The following is an 18,916-nucleotide window of genomic DNA, read 5'->3' on the forward strand; positions in this document are numbered from 1 at the left end:
CCCGGCGACGCCCCACGCCTCGCCGCCGGTCCTCGCGCTCCCTAGGCGGATCGGGACCTGTCCCTGCGCCCGCTGCCATCGGGACGCCGTACGCCTTCCCGGGCTCCCTCCTCGGAGCAGGGAGAAGGAAAAGATCGCGCCCTGCTCACTGAAAGCGCCAGCGGGCGGAGCGGAGCGGACACCGCGCGCGGGCATTGTGTGTGCGCGTGCAGCGTGGGGTCCGCAGCAGGGAGCGCTCGCGGGAGGTCCCGTCCCCAAGGGGCGGAGCGCGGGGCATCGAGCGCGGGGCATCGAGCTCCCGGCTCCAGGTCCCGGCAGAGTCCCAGCCGAGCCCGACCGCTGCCGAGGCGGCGGGACGGCGCGCCTGGCGGCCAGGAGGGTGCACTGAAAGAAGGCCGGCCAGCTCTGGTCCCCGCGGCTCCCGCTCGGGTTCCGCTCCGGTCCGCGGATCTGCGGAAGAGAGGCTCGACCGCCGACCCAGGGCGCGCGGAGCCCGCCCGCCCCGTCGAGGGAATCTGCGAGTTCCCGTGGGCTGTGTGTGGCGGCCGTGCCCGGAGCGCGTCCACCGTCTCCACCGACCCCTCCGGTGCCCGGCCCTCGAGCCCTCACGGCGTGCACCATGAGCGGCGGCGAAGTGGTCTGCTCGGGATGGCTCCGCAAGTCCCCCCCGGAGAAGAAGTTGAAGCGTTATGTAAGTACCGGTCAGGGCACCGCCGGCCGCGGCAGCAGCAGCCTGCTCGCCCAGCTCTTCCAGGGATCCCGCCCTCCCCTTCCTCGATCCCTCTCTCGGCCGGTTGGCCTCGGGCCGGGTGCGGTCCACTCGCACCCTGGCGTCCACTTGGCGGCCAAACTTTCTCCCTCCATATTGCACACCGCCTCCCTTGCAGGCCTCGTCGCCCCTGAGAGGGGCCCAGGCGCAAAGCTGGCTTCATACTTTTCGTTCTTAATTCCATTTAGCAAGGGTGGGGTGAGACGGGGAAAAAGAGCCTTCTTTTATTTTCTGCACCAGATTCACATGGAGCTGTTAAATCTCCCCGCACCGAGAAACCTTGGAGGTAGTAGTGATCATTGGTTCTCCCGTGGGTCCGCGCCCCCTCTGCGCCTCTAGGAGGTTGAGGGAAGCTAACCGTGGACGCGAGAAGTGGATCGTACTGGCGAACTTCTCAAAATACTCTAACAGGGCAAGGGGGGGGGGTGTTCTTAGGCGCCCTACCGTCTGCTTAGCAGGGTTCACATTTTCGCGGTTTTGCTTTGAGGGACACTGGAGTTTGGCCCGAACGCTGGCGGTTTGATGCGACAGGAGGGCGCTGGGGGGAGCCTGGTGGCTGATGTTTGGGCGCCTCAGACGCGCTGTCAAGCCCCGCAGGAGGGGACAGCTGAAGCCTGCAGGGGTTCCTGGGTGTTGTGATTCTTTTACAGGGCACCAGAACAGCTCAAAGGGTAGTTGTGTAATTGATTCAAGATGCCGGTTGTGAGTTAAACTGTGTTCGCTGTTAGGAAAACTGTATCTCGAAGGAACCTACACTACTTCAGCGGAAATCTGTGTCCTCTTCAGGCGTCTGGGATCTTAAGTCTTCCTCCAGATCGGCTAATTTTACGATGTCCCCTGCTAGCAAAGAAATGAAATATTTTTCGAGTAAACGTGTTTTCCAAAAGCAAAACGTACACTGTACCCCCTTAAGTAGAGTTCACTACCGGTTTTGATGGAACCTGTTTCTGGTTGAAGGGACTCTGCACCAAGTACCCCCACCTCGAGCTAATTCGAGTGCTCACTGCTTCCCTGCACAAAACGGGCAATATTTATTTCACAGAGCTCACTAGCGAGTTTCTGGTTACTTTCTGCTAGAATGTATCACAGACCAGCAATTTCATTGAAAGATATGATTTGATAAATTGTCAGAGGATCCCCAAAGATGTCGCTCCATCTGTCACGGTTTTCCTGGATTTCTTGGTAGAGATGGCAACTTGATTCCAAAAATTTGAGAGTGGCAGTGGCGTCTTCAGAATTGTTTGTAATTCTGTGTGTGTGTGTGTGTGTGTGTGTGTAGGGGAGGGGAAGGGGAGGAAAGGGGGATTCTGGACTTGAGAAGCACTGCTTAGGAAAGATAGCTTTGGGATACTTGGGGAAACTGAAGCACAGCATATTTGCTGATCACGATAATGGAAGTCCCGTGCATTCTTTCCTGTTAGGTTATGGCTCAGTAGCTGAGCTCTGTACTAGGCACCAGCCAAAGGAGGGAAGGACAGAAGAGGAAAGGAGGAAAATCAACAACAACAAATAGTCTTAACAAGGGCCAAATAAAATAAAAACTGAGCACGGTGGTATGTGCCCATCCCCAGCACTTGAGAGACAGAAATGGAGGCTTCAGGTCCAGCCTGATCTACATAGCACACTCCAGGGTAGCGAGGGCTATATATCTCAAAAGCAAACAAAAACCACAAACGCAAAATAAAGTTTATTACTAATACAAATGCTAATAATAAATACATAGATAAAAATAAATGGAAGTGTGGGGGGAATAAACATGTGTATGATTATGAATATTTACATGTATCGTTTGTTGACCATAGCAGTTTTTCTCCCATTAGAGACCCAGTTAGACCAAACCCTGTTAGCTTGAGTCGGGGAAGATTGGGCTCATGCAGGGTGGCATGGCCATAAACTACAGCAGTTCGCTAAACGTGGGACTTGGATTGGGTCGTACAGTCGTTTCAGACTCTACTAGCTGAGAACTCAAGACGTGCCCGTCAGGTACCCAGTGCTGAAGCACAAGACCCAGCCTTTGCTCTTAAATTTGTTAGAGTGTGGGGAACGGCAATGTAAGTATATGTGGAGAAAGGCGGCCAAAATGGAAAGTGGTTTTTATCTTCGTGTCCAAGTTGGGTGGTGCGGATTTTCATAGATGCCTTCAGGAGAAAACCAGGTTTCTAAATTGTGTTTTCAGTAAGCAGAATGATGTGGGAGAAGCCACAAGGTTTCTTGGTTGGTAGGAAGCTGGTGTTTTGTGTGTTGTGTGTGTGTGTGTGTGTGTGTGTGTGTGTGCGTGTGTGTTAATGTGTGTTGCATGCCAGTATGCATATGTTTACATGTGGTAGCCAGAGGTCAACCTCAGGTATGGCATCCCTCAGGAGCCACCCCCTGTTTTTCCCAGAGTGTCTCCCTGGGACTTGAGACTTACTGATGAGGGTTGGCTGGTCTGTTAGTGGGATCCAGGCGCCCCCTGTGTCCACCTCTCCGGGGTTGGCATTACAAGGTACAGCATCATTCTTGGCTTTTACAAGGAGCTGGGGTTGAACTGAGTTCCTTGCGCTTCTGTGGGAGGCACATTATCGAGTGAGCCATCTCTCCAGCCGACGTGACGTAGGTGAGGATGGCCCAGGGTGACAGTGGACAGGTGACTGCCAAGTGGTTTAGTCCCCAGGCTTGACACCCTCAGATTATAGAACCTTTGACTTTGGTGTCTGGCTTCATTTCTGCAGTAGTTTTGACCAGGGAGGATAGAGGCGTGTACATATGCGTTTTTCTGTTCTTGTTCTCTTTCGTGGAAAGAATCCAGCAAAATAGGCTGAAGACTGATTGATAATGGTTTTTATTTTTCATTTTTTGTGTGTTTCTGAGGGTGGGACCCAAGGCCCTGAGGTCTCATATAGAGTAGTGGTAAGTGCTCTACAATGGAGCCATCTTTCACTGCCTTGATTTTTTTTTTTTTTTTTTTCTTTTAGACAGGATCTCACGGTGTAGCCATGGCTGGCCTGGAACCTGATAGGTAGCTCATGCTGGCCTCAAACTCAGAGATCTGTCTGCTTCTGCCTGCCCAGTACTGGGATGAAAAATATGTCACCACACTTGGCACTTTTTTTTTAAAATTTTAGTCTTTACTTATTTATTTTGTGTGTGTGCATGCACGTGTGCGTGTGCATGCGTGTGTGTATTTGTGTGTGTGCATATATTCGGTAGAGGTCAGAGGACAACTCGTGGGAGTCTGTTCTCTCCTTCCCCCATGGTCCTGAGTATCCAATTCGGGCTGCCAGGCTTAGGGGAAGCGCCTTACCCTCTGGGCCATCTTTCTGCCTGATAATGGTCTTTAATGAGCAGATTCACCACGAAAAGCTTATCTTGGAGGCTTGTACTGTAATTATTAAATGAGACTTCTGGGAGTTTGAGCATCATGGTTCTGCTGGGAAATGTTGCCCGTGGGACTTTGAAGCTCACCTCACTGTTGGCAGTGTTTGTAGGGGAGTCCAGACACTGATTAAGATGACTGTTAAGGTCACTTTGCCTCATCTTCATGAAGATGAGAACTGGAATTCTGGCCCCCAGAACTCCTGTGAACAGCAGGGCGGATTCGGCAGCAGCAACCTGCAGTTCCAGCTCCAGGGAACTCTACCCAGCGCACTCGGGGCCAGCTGCCTGGCCCAATCAGCTCCCGCACTGAAGAGAGCTCCTTCTTCCAGAAATGAGGTAGAGAGCAACTGAGGAAGACATCTGATCTCCTCTGTGAGCCCGCACACATACTCACACACATGCACCTGTACATTATATGTGTGTGCCCACACACAAACACACATGCATACTGCATGCACATGCACAACACAGTTATATTGGTTTCATCTCTAAGCCCATCTCAAATTATGGCGCCTGATGAATTTCTTACAGCTCCAGCTTCTGTGTCTGTCCGTGCTCATCTGGTAGAGGAACTTTCCTTGAGCTTCTCAGAGAGAGAAAAAGTGAGACGTGATGAAAGTCGATTCTTTTTTTTTTTTTTTTTTTTTTCCGAGACAGGGTTTCTCTGTGTAGCTTTGCGCTTTTCCTGGAACTCACTTGGTAGCCCAGGCTGGCCTCGAACTCACAGAGATCCGCCTGGCTCTGCCTCCTGAGTGCTGGGATTAAAGGCATGCGCCACCACCGCCGGGCTGAAAGTCGATTCTTTAGTCATTCCTTTTCAATCTTTTCTGTGCAAAACGGTAAGAATTTTTGCATGCTTCATTCCCTGGCAGCTTGCTGCAGTCAGTTCACATTGGAAGTGAGCATCCCATGCATCTTTCATTCAGTTTTGCTGAATGATGGCCAGAGCTGAGTTACCAGGGTTATAGAGATGAGTGAGCTCGAAGGTAGTGCTCAGATTTTTTATTAAAATTAAATTTGCAGGGCTGGGATGTGGCTCGGGATGGCCTGCTGTACAGGAAGTCCTGTATGTGATCTCCAGCACTTCTGAACCAGTCACACCGCCTCAAGCCTGCAAACCCAGCACTTGGGAGATGGAGGCAGGAAGATCCAAAGTTCAAGCTCGGCCTTGGCTCGGGGAGATGGCTCAGTGGATAAGAGCACACCCGATCACCTGAGTTTGATCCTTGCAAGGAGAGAATTGGCTCTTGAAAGTTGCCCTCTGACCTGAACCCAAGCTCCATAGCGCTTGTGCGTGTGTACACACACATACACATACATACACACACACACACACACACACACACACACATACACACACACACACACACACCTCTACCTAATAAAAAATAAGATTAATAAGATCATCCTTACTAGTAGATATGAGGCTTGCCAAGGTGATGTCTCAAAAAAAATTTTTTTTAATGTTTTAACTGCTGTCTCAGCATTTGGGGCTACAGTGTGGTGATTTAGTGCATATGTGTAAAATGAAATGACCAGGTCAGAGTAGTTAGACTGTTTATCTCCCTAAACATTTTATCTTTGTGTTTGTGTTGACAGCCCATTGGACATCTCTCCTGATAGTTAAAAAATATACATTTTAATAGGTGTTCAGATTCATGAGGATTTATTTATTTATTTATTTATTTATTTATTTATTTATTTTTTGGTTTTTCGAGACAGGGTTTCTCTGTGTAGCTTTGCGCTTTCTGAGCTCACTTGTAGCCAGTGGCTCGAACTCACAGAGATCGCTGCTCTGCTCCAAGTGCTGGGATTAAAGGCGTGCGCCACCAACGCCCGGCGAGGATTTATTTTTAAAAGTGCTGGTGGGGATTATAATATCCAGAATGAACATTAGACATTTTTGAAAACTTCAAAGAGCAAACCTAATAAAAGGTTTTTTTTAAAGCATTGATGGAATTTTCATTAGGATTTGAAATTTTCACAGAAATAGATGTAAATGAGTTAATAAAGGCTTGCCTCGAGCCAGCTGGCACTCACTGTATCTCTGCAGGGGGAGCTTTCTTGTGGTCTGCCTCCAGCCCGGACACCCAGTGAGCGCCTCCACACAGCCGGCTGTCAGCTCTGGGCAGCTGTCAGCGAGGAGCAGGTGTTCCTTCTCAGTCGGAGAACCTGCCTGGGAAGGCAGAGCAAGGTGGCCTGTTAGCAGGCAGCCCTGGAGCAAGGCCTCCGCAGTTCTCGGGTGGTGATCTGTCTGTCACCCGGCCGCGGCAGCTGTCAGTTAGCAGGGCAGGTTCCATCTGGACTTTGAGAACTCACCCCTAGTTCTGGAAATGAGCCTAGAAACAGAAATCACCTCTCCCTGGGTGGGCACCTGACATCTGACATGGGTGGGGAGTCTGCAGCATCCCCTTGGCTCAAGGATAAAGGAGAGTGTGTACCAAACTAAAGCCTCTCTCCCAGCCTTACAGTGAAGACTGGCATCTCAGGGGAAGGATGTTTTTACTTGTTATCTTCATGGTAGTGAGGGTTCACTTCAAGGCCTGCTGTCTCCACTCCACCTTTTGAAGTGTGGCAGGACCATTGTCTATTAACACAGGGCTTTAACTACCAATTACATTAAGCCTTCCTACTAGTTAATGATAGTTAATTCTTTTCTTGTGCCTGGGCAGAATGGTAAGTATAAAGCTCCCCGTTAGCATTGCCAGATCCCTAAACCCTAAACTTTTGGGGGTTCAGAATTGCTGTTCGGAAGCTGTGTCATGTGGTAGTTTCTCTGACACTTTTTACCCCCAAACTGGATCCTTCTTTTTCTTCTAAAATTGTGGAACCAAAACCAAGATGCAGGCACTCACGGGACTGTGAAGAAGACGCTCAGCTCCGCCAAGAACAGAAATGGGAAGTGAATCTAGAGAGTCTTCACCTCTTCACCTCTTGGATTGGGAAAGTTCGAGGCTGGAACAGAAATGAAGAGAGGATAGGCTAATGACGTGGAGAATATTCATGTCTTTTCTGGGAATGGGCGGAGAGTTCATGGAGCATTTGGGGCCACTTCTCTTTGTTCATTTTATGGTTCCTTCCAGGGTCAACATGGCGACTGTAAACTGTACTGACATCGGAAGGTGTGTCGTGCAGATGGGATTATAATAGAGCTAGAAGCCATCTGGTGGTCTCTTTCTCAGCCAACTTAGGTCCAAACAGCTTCCAGCTTGGCTAGCCCACCTGAAGAGGAACTTTTGGCTTTTAGACACCCTGTTCTTGAAGATAAACAAGACTAGGGTAGGGTAGAAGGTCAGCTAAATTGCCTAGGCTGTCAGGACTACAGATTTAGAAATCTGCTGGTTAAAAAAAAAAAAAAATTTTAGTCCCTTTTGGTCTGGGGATGTGGTGCAGTTGAGTGAGTGTGCCCAGCATGCATGACAGATGAAGCCTGGGTCAGTCCTCAGCAATGCATAAAACCACATGGTGTACTACACCAATAATCCCTGCGTTTGGGACGTGCAGGCAGAGGGTCAGAAGTTCAAGATCACCCCCAAGCTACATAGTTTGAGACTAGCTTTTTTAAAAGGCTAGCTTGTCTATTTTTTTAAAATGCCTTATGAGCAGGGGTCCTTGTGGTTCAGACGCAGCGCCTGGGAGGCAGAGGCAGGAGGACTGAGTTGAGATTCCATAGCAAAACCGCGTCTCAGAATAGGGATCGGATGAAAAGCACTGAGGGTCTCAGTGTGCCTTAGGCTTGCTGAGGGAGGAGGAAACTCAGGCTGAGTGCCCTGCTGTGCCTCTGGTCTCCCACCTGATCCTGTTTCCCTGGGGGGGGGGCAGTAAAAACTCCAGCCAGAGCATCCTCGAGACATTTCCTGACGTCGAGGGCAGCCAGGACGCTGCTCGCTAGGCCTTAGTGCTCACCTCTGGTAGCTGCAGCAACATGGTAGGAATTCTCTGTGGCCTCCCCAGGGTTCCTCTCAGTCCAGAACACAGAGGGACAGTTGGCCGCAGCACTAGGGTGCCGGTGTACTCACAAGCAGTACCTGGCTCATTGCGCAGCTTATCTGCTGGTTGAATAAATAAACAGGTATTTCAGGAGCTTTGGTCCTGGGCCTTGTGTGGAATGCGGTGGAGGCATGTGTCCACTCCCTGTCTGTGAGGAGTTCTAATCTGTGGAAACAAGTTATAGATGCATGAACATTTAAATAGCTTTTAAGAGATTGGCTATGGCGTTATCTGTGATGACTTGCTGATGAGGGCTACAGATTACAATCGCCTCAGTTCAGACTGAGAGCCGAGCAGGAAGAAGGCAGCCACAGACAACCTGTCACCAGACTTTCAAGCTGTTCCAGGAAGACAGCCATGGCAGAATCCTAAGGGAAGGATGGTTTTCAGTAAAGAAAGAGAATGTCAACGTGACAAGAGATTCTTCAGATTGCTCGAGCTTCATGCCTGGAGTTTGGGTGTCAGCTGGAACTTGGAGAAGTTTTGTCTCTGCAATGGCCTAGTAAGGTTTTCACGGGCACCTAACCACAGTGTTTTCTGCAACCAAGAAGAAAGAAACAGCAACCTGTATGGTCACCTGGGCTTATTAAAATTCCAAGGGACCTGTGTTATTTAAGATTTCTCTGTGTCTGTTTTGAGCTAAATAATTCATTCTGGCAAGGCTTCAGTTTACACCAGAGAGGGAGCATGCTCGGGTGGGAGGAGAATAAAGAGCCTTTGATTCGTTGCTTCTGCGTCAGAGCTTGGGTTCTGGAAGCCATCTTAGCCCAGCTGTGCGAGTGCCAGCCGGTGTTGGAGGGGCGAGAATAACGCACGCCACTGGATCACGTGAGACCTCGTCTGACCGTTGATGGCATGTGGGGGTCCTCACGTTAACATGGTGCCTCGTTTCTCCCGAGCTAGAGCTCCCTCGGATTCTGCCATTTGAACCTGGAGGGAAGTCACATTCTGTGACTCCTTTTATCTCAGTCCGTGTGTCCGCTAATTAGGGAAAACTTAGACTCGCAAGGCTCCTTCTTTTCTCCTCTTGGACGACAGCACAGATAACATCAGTATTCTTTGGATTACTGAGGGAAAGAGGTCTGCTGTGAGGTGGATTTCCACATTTGTTACATACATAGACCCTTCCACCCCAAACTCGGGGTGGGGGTGGTTTGGGAACTTCATGGACTGTAGGCAACGTTTAGGCCTGTAGAGTCATTGGGAAAAGTCATTTCAGGAGCTAGAAGTTTTTGTTGGACCATTCTGAACTCCACACATGGGCACCTTAAATAATCCAAGGATTCCTGAGCTGGAAGAAAGAGTGTGTTTATATTTTAGGCAATTCTTTTATCCATCTAGAAGGGGGAAAAAATCTCCCTATTTGAAAATTTCTCATTTCCAAATTCATAGCCAAGTGGTAAGCTCACAGGCTTCTGGCTGTCCTGCAGCTTTGTGAGAGGCAGGGCCTTGTACTGCATATTTGGTCCTTATCTCTGTTACTTTAGCTCTTGAAGCTTGCTGATTACAACTTTTAGCCGCCAAGTCCTGTCCTGAACTATTATCTGGAACAAAAAGTTTCCATGCGGCCTGCCTTGGCTGTTTGTGACAGGGACAGCGCACCGTGGAGGTGCGGTTTGGAGAGGAGAAGCTGCTGGAAGGGGAAATGTGAGTTCTTCAATATTCTCCTGCTGGTTAAGTCGCCCTTCCCTGCCTTGGTGTGTTTTCTAGAAATGTCTGTCATTTTTCTAAACTAAGTTATCTTTCGTTTTTATATACTGGAAAGAACACTGCATTTACTAACAGGCTCTAATCATTCTGTTCTCTTCCTCCTCTCTCCTCCTCCTCCTCCTCCTCCTCCTTCTCTCTGTTTCTGTCTCTGTCTCTGTCGTCTCTCTCCTTCTTACTTTGAACTCCTACTTGGCCTAGGTATGTCTGTTCTGAAACACAATGCCCTAAAAGGGAGGTGGGAACCACATCACCACATTGTTTTTTTTGAATTAAAAACAATATACTAAAGTTTAAACATTTCATTTCAATTTAAAAAAATCTGTCATTTTTTTAAAGGAAGAAAATTACTGGACTTTGCTTTAACTGTACTATCAAGTGTGTTTCCTTTCCCTGTTATTTATTTATTTTTGCTTTGACTCAAGTAGCTTGAGTCCATTTTAGACAGTCTTCTCAAGACTACAGTGCATGGACAATAACAGTGAGAGCTCTGTTTGCTGTTTGGAAAGAGGCCTGGCCGCTGCTCTGAAGAAAAGCGGGGAAATACCTCTCCTAACACTAGATAAAGTTGAATTTAGCTTAACATTGGATCACTACGTGAAATAAGCAGATAAATATAATTTTATTTATTTTAAGAATTCTTTAGACTGACTTATTTAACTTTGCATGGATGAATGTTTGCTGAGTGCATGTCTGTGCCATCACCACACGCATGCCTGGTGCCAGTGGAGGTCAGAAGAAGGTGTCAGACCCCGTGGTCCTGGAGTTATGGATAGCTGTGAACCACCTCATAGGTGCTGGGAACCGAACCTGGGACCTTGCAGGAGCAGTAAGTGATCGGAGTGTTGAGCCACCTCTCTAGCCCAGGTAAACATCACTTTAGTTGGAAGGCCTGTTTTCTCAGACTTGTACTATGGCATTCGGGGTTTTGCGAGCCTGTCTTACTGCTGGCTTTTCTGCTCTATTCAATGCCTTGGCTTGACTGTCGCTGTAAAATTGTTTTTGCTAACTTTCAGAAGTCAGAGAAAAGTAAGTCTTTGTTTCCGGAGCCCCCTCCGCTCTGCTGTTAACTTGGGTTACGACTGTAAGGTAGCCGGGACTGGGATGGTGACAACGTTTTACCCAGTAGGCAGCTTGCTCGCTTCATCCCCCTGATACACAGCTTTAGTTACTGGTGCACTGGGAAATGTGGCTGGGCCACTTCTGACTGCAGGACTCCGCCCAGAGATGGCTCCCTGATTAAAGAATTAACATGCTCGCTGCTGTCTTCTCAGCTCCGGCCTGGGGCCTGGGGTCTGGCCTCCCCACAGTGCTCCAGCCGGAGTCTGGCAGCCAAGATCTAACCGCTGCTGGTTGGCAAGGTTACACTTGACTTTCAGTGGAGAAGCACTTTAATATTTCAGTTTGGAACGAGAAATACTTGGTAAGATGCCACCTTCCATCATTTGAATTCCGATGGTGGCGTGGGCTTAATGAGGAATGAGGGCCTCGTTCAGCTAGGGAGGTAATGTTTGAACCCTCAGCCTCTGGTGGTTATTATGGGCCTGAGAAGTTCTCCCTGGTAATTTCAAGTTAAATGGTTTGAAGTACCGAGAGAAAGTGAAAGGAAATACTGAGTATTGGGGAAGGGAACTTGCTCTAATGGTGTGTTATGTACAAGCCTCTTCACTGGGTATGGAAGTCATTTGCCCCCCAGAAAGGGGCCAGAATCAAACAGGTCCTCTTGAGTAGTGCTCTGTGAGCCATCAGGTAGTCGGGTCAGATTCATCAGTGTGTATTGCTCCGAGCAGGAAGCATTTTTCAAGATGGTGTTCATACTGACCCACAGTATACACAATAAAAAGTGTATTTATTTCAGATCATCATGCTTCGTTTATCGTTCTGTGGTGTTTGTGGCAGGATATTAATTCCCAGAGGGCAGAGGGCATCTGTACTTTGTCTCAAATGTGGGGCCTTGTGCAGTCTCTTGACCAGTATAACCAAACAGCTGTAGACTTTGAGTCCAGAATTATGCACCACCTTGTCCAGTGCCTCCTCGGCTTTTCTGAATCCTTCCTCAGGTGTGCTCCTGTCCTCTGCTTTTCATTTAGACTCTTTGGTTTCATGGCAAAAACATTAACTCTATTGAATATTGTCTTTCCAGTTGTCCACATCTCCTCCCCACTCAGGGGAAGGAGTCCAAACCCTTGTGTTACAGGGAATGAAAACGAGCCTCAGGGAGAACGATCCATCTTTCTAAGGTCGTGCAATGTGATCAGCTGTGCTGTCTGGGTCAGATGTGTCATGGCGAGGGGTGAATCCTATAGTCACCCCGTGAGTGCACTTTCTTGAAATTCTTGGGTGTATGTGACCAAGTCCCTTCCTGTGCCTTCCTGACACAGGCCATAGTCTGCTTCAGTTCTGGAGTTGCTAAGAGCCCCAGCCTGGCTTTCCTTCTGCCGTCTGTCAGTGGCTTTTCATCAGTTGTGAGGCTGTGAACTCCTCGAAAGTTCTGATGGGTCAGCTGGATCGGCTTTAAGGAAAGACACCCGCCAGGTGGAGTGACCCAAGCTCGATCTCCAGGACCAACGTGGTGGGGAAGAGAACCGACTCTTCCGAGTTTTCCCCTGGATGTCTCATGTGCACAGTGTGGCAGACATATGCCCATGGTCATAATGTTTAAAGAATCAAAAGCTCTGGGCTCTCAGTTTCCCAAGAATTCTTAGAAACGTACAAGTGTTGTGACTTGTATGGTTGCTGACCTGTAGGGCCCATCTGCAAATCACGACGCACACTTAAATGCCCTCAGGTTTTATGCTGATAATCTGAGGATTAAACTGCTCAGATGCTCTAGAGAGGTGGCTTGAGAGTACAGCTTTCCTCATCCTGTGCACACAGTGACCAAAACAGACCCTGTCCATTGACCGCCGCCGCCGCTGCCGCTGCCGCTGCCGCCGCAGTAGCTCGCAGCTGTTGGTCCTCTGCTGCCTTTCTTCTGAAAAGCTGCAGTTGTTGATTGGTCTCTGCATCTAGTCTCGCAGAGATCTCTGTGTGAAGGCAGCTAGGCAACGCACCTGAAATAGAAATCCAGTGACGCCATCCCCCTAGGCTGCAGTGGTTGGTTCTGCTGCGTTCCTTTGGTTCCTTTGCTGTTGGTAAGACCCAGGCCTTTCCCCTTGGCTCACCAGGCTTCATCATGTGGCATCACCACGTCCGTCCAGACTTGTTGCTGCCCTCCTCAGTCAGCCTCTGCCTCAGCTTTGCTGGACTTTGTGTCCCCAGTTGTCCCTGAGACCTGTCTTCTGGGCTTTTGCACTTCCTCCAGCCCGTGTGAATTCTTGGCCTTCTCTGTCTATTTCCACAGCTACACTAACTTCTGCTTATTCTCATTCTCCTCTCTGTCGACCTCGCCTGGACTCCATCACCAGCACGGACACACTGTGTACGTTGTGACTTCCGTGAGCTCCAGGTACTTTTATCTCATAGGATCCCCGTGCATATAAAATGTAAAACCAGGTGTGGTGACACGGATCTATAATCTCAACACGTGGGTAGCTGAGGCAGGTTGATTTCAAATAGTGAAATAGTCAACAAACCAAAGCCAAACAAACAAAAAATGAAAAATTAGGTAAGGGTCTGTCTTAGTTAGGGTTTCTATTGCTGTGAAGAGACACCGTGACCCCAGCAACTTTTATAAAGGAAAACATTTAATTGGGGTGCTTACAGTTCAGAGAGTTAGTCCATTATCATCGTGGTGGGAAGCAAGGCAGCATGCAGGCAGACATGGTGCTAGAGCTGAGAGTCCTTACATCTTGATTGAAAGGCAATGGGAAGTGATTATTTTGAGCATATAGGAGACCTCAAAGCCCGCCTCCACAGTGACACACTTCCTCCAACAAGGCCACGTCTACTCCAGCAAAGCCACACCTCCTAATAGAGCCACTCCCCTTAGGGGTGTATTCTTTCAAACCACCAAAGGGTACTTGCCTAAAGTCTGAAGACCTCAGTTCGATCCCTGGAGTATATGATGGATAGGGAGAACCAACTCTTGCAAATTGCAAAAATGTGTGAATGTACACCACACACACGCGTACACACACACACACACACACACACACACACACACACACACGGGCAGGGTAAGCAAAAAATATATTTTGCAATATAAATATATTCTAAGCCTTATTTATTAAAGTGTCGTAGACACCAAACACTGTCCCTTTTGTGTGAATGGGTACACTGACTGTTGAATGAACAGAAATGCTTTGCAGATGAAGTGGACAGCATATGTCATCTGATGGATCGGGACAAAGGCCAGAAGGCCACTCAGCTCCTCAGTTATGTAGCACTCTGTAATCTCCCAGGTAGCTGGCAAGCAATCCTAAGATGTCATTGTCTAGTCCCTGGAAATAGAACAATTCTTAGAAAATTAGAAGGATATACTTAAAAACGTACATATTTACTACCTTATATGTGTTTTAGAGCAAGAACCATTGAGATTTTTATGATTTCAAAAATATGTTCCATGAACCGGCTTACTAACAATCATGTTTCTTGAGATGTTTCTACCTTAGAGGGGTGAGTGATTGTGTGGGGTTGGGAGGCAGTTCTGCCCGGGCACGGCACTTTTGGCTGTGGCTGAAGACGGACTTCTCTTGCAGCATTTGGAGGGAGGCAGATCAGGAGCGAACACCTCCTGGGTTGCAGAGCCCAGCCCCAGGACAAACCATTGCCTGGCCCTGGCTGTCAGTGTGCCGTGGTGAGCAGCCCCTCTGTAGAGAAGCCCCTCGTAAGACTTTGTTCTTACCCCCGTGTTATCTGTTGGGTTCATTTCCCATGATTCCACCAGAAGCTGCCATTCCTACGCAGAGTTCAGTTGCATCCCTGGGGTCAAAGCATTTCTTTACTTTGGTCAAGTTGACCAGAACAGTCATGTAAGTAGCTGAATTCTGAACACTACAGGCTGGGAAAGACTTTATGTGCCAGGCAGAACCTCTGTCCAAAGAGCTGTTGTCCTTCGAATCATAACCCAATACTCATTTCGCCTCACTCCCCTAGCTAGAGCACAGGCTATTGTTGTCTGGGGGGTGGGGGAGTGCTGAGTCATTTATCCATGCTTTTTATTACCTCTTGGCTGGAAGATCACCATTCATTGTTCATAAGCCGCTCAGCTTGTTTACTTTTTATAAATTACATGTAATCAAGCCCTCTTGCAGGTCTGGCTACTGTAATTGGCAGTCGCCACAGAGCCGGGCCAACGAGTCTGCATTTGTGCTGAAGTCTCTTGTTGGGTACAAGTTCTACTGGCCAAGCGTACTTGTCTCTCCTGCCTTTTACCTGGAAGACCTGGCACGGGTTCCGTGATGGGACCCCTGGTTAGGACTTGGTAGAGTCCTTGTTTTCCTTTAGTTTGGGAAAAGGAAAGATTTGAGGTCGTGGCCCTCAAATCTCCATGTTCATGACGTCACCTTTGTTACTGCTAAAGTGCAACCTCGCGGTCTCCATTTTCTTCCCCCACCGATGACTTTAGTAATTTTAGGTAAGGGTCTAGAAACTTTTTTTTTTTAAAGATTTATTTATTTATTATGTATACAGTATGTATGCCTGCAGGCCAGAAGAGGGCACTAGATCTCATTACAGATGGTTGTGAGCCACTATGTGGTTGCTGGGAACTGAACTCAGGACCTCTGGAGGAGCAGCCAGTGCTCTTAACCTCTGAGCCATCTCTCCAGCCCAGGGTCTAGAAACTTAAAAAAAAGGAAACAGAAAAGGAAACCAAGTAGTGTGCTGGAGAGAATGCTTAGCAGTAAGTGTACTTGCTGCTCTTCCAGAAGAGCTGGCTTTTGTTTCCAGCACCCACATCGGGTGGCTCAACTCCAGGGGGTCTGACCACATGGCCCATGTGACATAGACACAGACCTAGACACACGTACACATAGATAGGAAAAGAAGTGTTTTTTTAAAGCGAATATTTGTATATTTTGTGTTTATCTGTGGGGTTTGTAGATGTACATACTTGGGTGTGTGCATACATGTGTGTACTTGCACAAATGGAATATAAAGGTCTATGCCAATGTCTTCAGTTGCTCTCCACCTTATTTATCTTATTTTATTTTTCTGAGGCAGGGTCTCTCACTAACCTGGAGTTCACTAATCATCTAGACCAGCTGGTCCGTAGGGCCCAGGAATCCCCCTGCTCTGGTTTTCCAGCATTAAAGTTACAGGTGTCCACTACCACACCTGGCTTTTTCTTTATTTATTTTATGTGCCTGCTGGGATCTGAACTCAGGTCCTCCACAACGAGCACATTACAGCTGAGTCACCTCCCCAGTTCTAAAATCCTACAGTTAAAAATCTAATCAACTCTGATGATTTGATGTCGGTGGGCCTCAGATAATTCTTGGGAAATACTGATCTTGGTGCAAAGGGAAAAAGAAGAATGAAAGATCTAGTGAAAGCAAATATTATTTACATTGGAATGGGAAGGTAAAATCAGTGCTCAGAGTTCCTTTGTTTTGTTTCTTTGAGATGAGGGGAGTATGGGATCCTTGGAAACACAGGTGTTTAGTTTGTCTTTTTGTTTTCTGGTTGTGATTGACACCACCTTATCCCTCCATAAGGATGTACTTAGAAGAGGATAAAACTAAAAGAGAATTTTCAGAATGGTCAGACTATTAAAAAGTACCTAAGTGTTACTAAGTCCTCAAAAGATGTCGAGTCAGAGAAAGTATTAAGTTGACATCCATTAGACAAGAATGTGTATCCATTCAAAAGAGGATCCAGACTTTGTGGATGGCTTAGAGATGAGGACGAGAGATGAAGGGGGATTAGTTCTTCACCACGAGTACTGGTTATTCTGGTTATAGGATCTGAAAGAGTATTATTAAAGTCACATTTCCTGGAATAGTTCGGAATTCAAAGAGCTTTCCCACTGGCTTGTCCTACTTTTTGGTTCTGAGATGTGATTGGTGTAGAAAGAGTACCAAACTAGTTGTTCTTAGCGACAGACGTCAGACTTCTTACTTTTCAGCTATTATTTATGTATGTGTATAGCCCAAAGTTCACCCTAGAGAATGAGAGCTTGAGAGACCCTGTCTGTTGTAGAACATCATCCAAGAAGTGGAACAGGTAAGAATGGCCGCTTAACCCCAGCAGGGGAATGCAGGAGTTTTCTCCCAACTGTGTCTAGTCTTCATCCAGAAAGTTAGTTTTTGTTGTTGCTGACATAGTGTTTCCTTCTGTGTTGCCCCACAGAGAGAGAGTGACCAAAGATATCCATAATGATTTGGGAGATGTTTATCATGTGATGGGTATCACCCACCTTTATCAAACCGTCCACCTTAACAGCTCCATCCATCTTGGCACCAACATCTCTGCTTTCCACTCACACGCTCCTTAGAATTCTTACCGCCATAGAGTCACGGGAACTACTTGCCCATCATCCCTCTCTATTCTGCCTTCCATTCCCCTTTCCTCCCTCACTGATTTACCCAGGGACACTTCATCCTCTTAATGACCATGCCCATCTGCCTACAAGATCTCCAAACATCTTCATATCTGCTTTGTAAGTGTTGAGGATCATTATTGTCATTATGGGAAGTGGAGGCCACACCCGTGCACTGCTCAGAACAAGTGAGTTGGGTCAGTAGATCTTCAGCTGCCGAAACAAACAGGAGGCTGTGGCTGTGTGCCGGTGGTGACCCAAAACCAGCTTCTTCCGCTGCCGGCAAGGCGCTTTCCATGACTTCCATTCTTCTCTAGGCACTGAAGGCCAAGCACAGGAGTGTTCTCTTCTCCCAGGTGACTTTATACCCTTGCTTTTGATGCTTCTGTGGTCATATGCTTGTTAGATGTTTCTTACTTGCCTTAACCGTCCTAGTTTTACTTTGGAGTCCACTCTAGTCCATATATATTTAACCTAAAGGTTTCCAGTCACCCCAGAAAACAGGTCGTGATGCTTACAGGGGAAGCCTAATCAGGAAATCATCTCAGTGCCACTGAGAAATGATGACTTAGAAACTGTCAGTCATTGTTGCCGCTCGGGTTCTTGTGGGGTTTAGCACAGAGATAAGAGGTTATAAGATACTGGTTAGCAGATTTATTGTCTTTGTAAGCTACTAAAAGGAAATGTTCTCTCTCTTTCCCTCCCCCCCCCCCAGTCTCATGTAGCCCAGGGGGAACTATTTCTTTATTAGAACTACTGTTGAACTATAATGTATTCAGTCCTATAACATCTTTATGTTTTTACAGCTGTCTATATTTGAATAGAATATGTACGTAGACTGACTTGCAGTTCATACATACTATGTTGGTATTTGATTTTAGGTAATATTAATTATTATTATTTCGAGACAGAAACACAGTCTCACTGTGCAGCCTTTGCTGTATAGACCAGGCTGGCCACAAACTCAAACAAAGATCTTCTGTTTCTGTCTCCCAAGTGCTGGGATGAAAGGCGTGCTCCACCATGCATGGCTTAGATCATAAATTTTAATATACCTGGTATATTTAAGCCTTTAAAAATCTATCTGTATAACCCAGTAACTTTTTCTTGCTTCCAAGGTTATTACTTAGTTGTTTCTGCACCTGTGGGTCTGCATCAGAGTTGAACTGAAACCCCAGACTTCGCCTTCTTGCTGGTCCATTCCTGTAGCTTGGATTCAGTTTGCGTAAGATGAGGAAAGCAGGGAAAGGCAGAGATGTCAGAGATCTTTTTTTTAGTTTACTTTATTTTTATTTTATGTGCATTGGTATTTTGCTTGCATGTATGTCTGTGTGAGGGTGTCAGAGCTCCTGGAACTGGAGTTAGAGGCAACTGTGAGCTGCCATGTGGTACTGGGACTTGAACCTGAGTCCTGGAAGAGGCCAGTGTTCTTAACCACTGAGCCATCTCTCCAGCTTGTCAAATAACTTTTAAGCAAGTAGAAGATACTCTGATTTTTTTTTAAGCAAATGTGTTTAGTTCCAACTTGGGAAGTGAGAAGTGAGTTATTTAGTGAGAAGCCTGAGCTCGGACCAGGGGCAGCTCGAGCTGACTCTTTAAACACTTTCTCAACTTCGGAGTAAATTCTTTCTTGAGCACAGTCCTGCCTGCTCTCACACAGGCTTCTTGTT

The 18,916-nt window shown here is 47.4% G+C and overlaps 1 protein-coding gene across 5 annotated transcripts in view; it reads left to right on the forward strand.

The window, feature by feature from the left end:
• Positions 1-520: 520 nt before the first annotated feature.
• Gab1 (GRB2 associated binding protein 1) overlaps positions 521-18,916 on the forward strand; it is a 110,140-nt gene continuing 91,744 nt past the window's right edge. For 3 of the 5 annotated variants that reach the window (XM_028881770.2, XM_028881769.2, XM_028881771.2), the window contains exon 1: positions 524-691. In XM_028881770.2, the coding sequence (XP_028737603.1) occupies positions 620-691 (72 nt within the window). In that variant the 5' untranslated portion in view covers positions 524-619. Of the gene's footprint in view, positions 692-8,831; positions 9,764-18,916 lie in introns of those variants that run through there. The other 2 variants (XM_028881767.2, XM_028881772.2) reach the window with 2 other exon arrangements.

Source organism: Peromyscus leucopus, chromosome 5, assembly GCF_004664715.2.
Source record: "Peromyscus leucopus breed LL Stock chromosome 5, UCI_PerLeu_2.1, whole genome shotgun sequence".
Lineage (NCBI taxonomy): Eukaryota > Metazoa > Chordata > Mammalia > Rodentia > Cricetidae > Peromyscus > Peromyscus leucopus.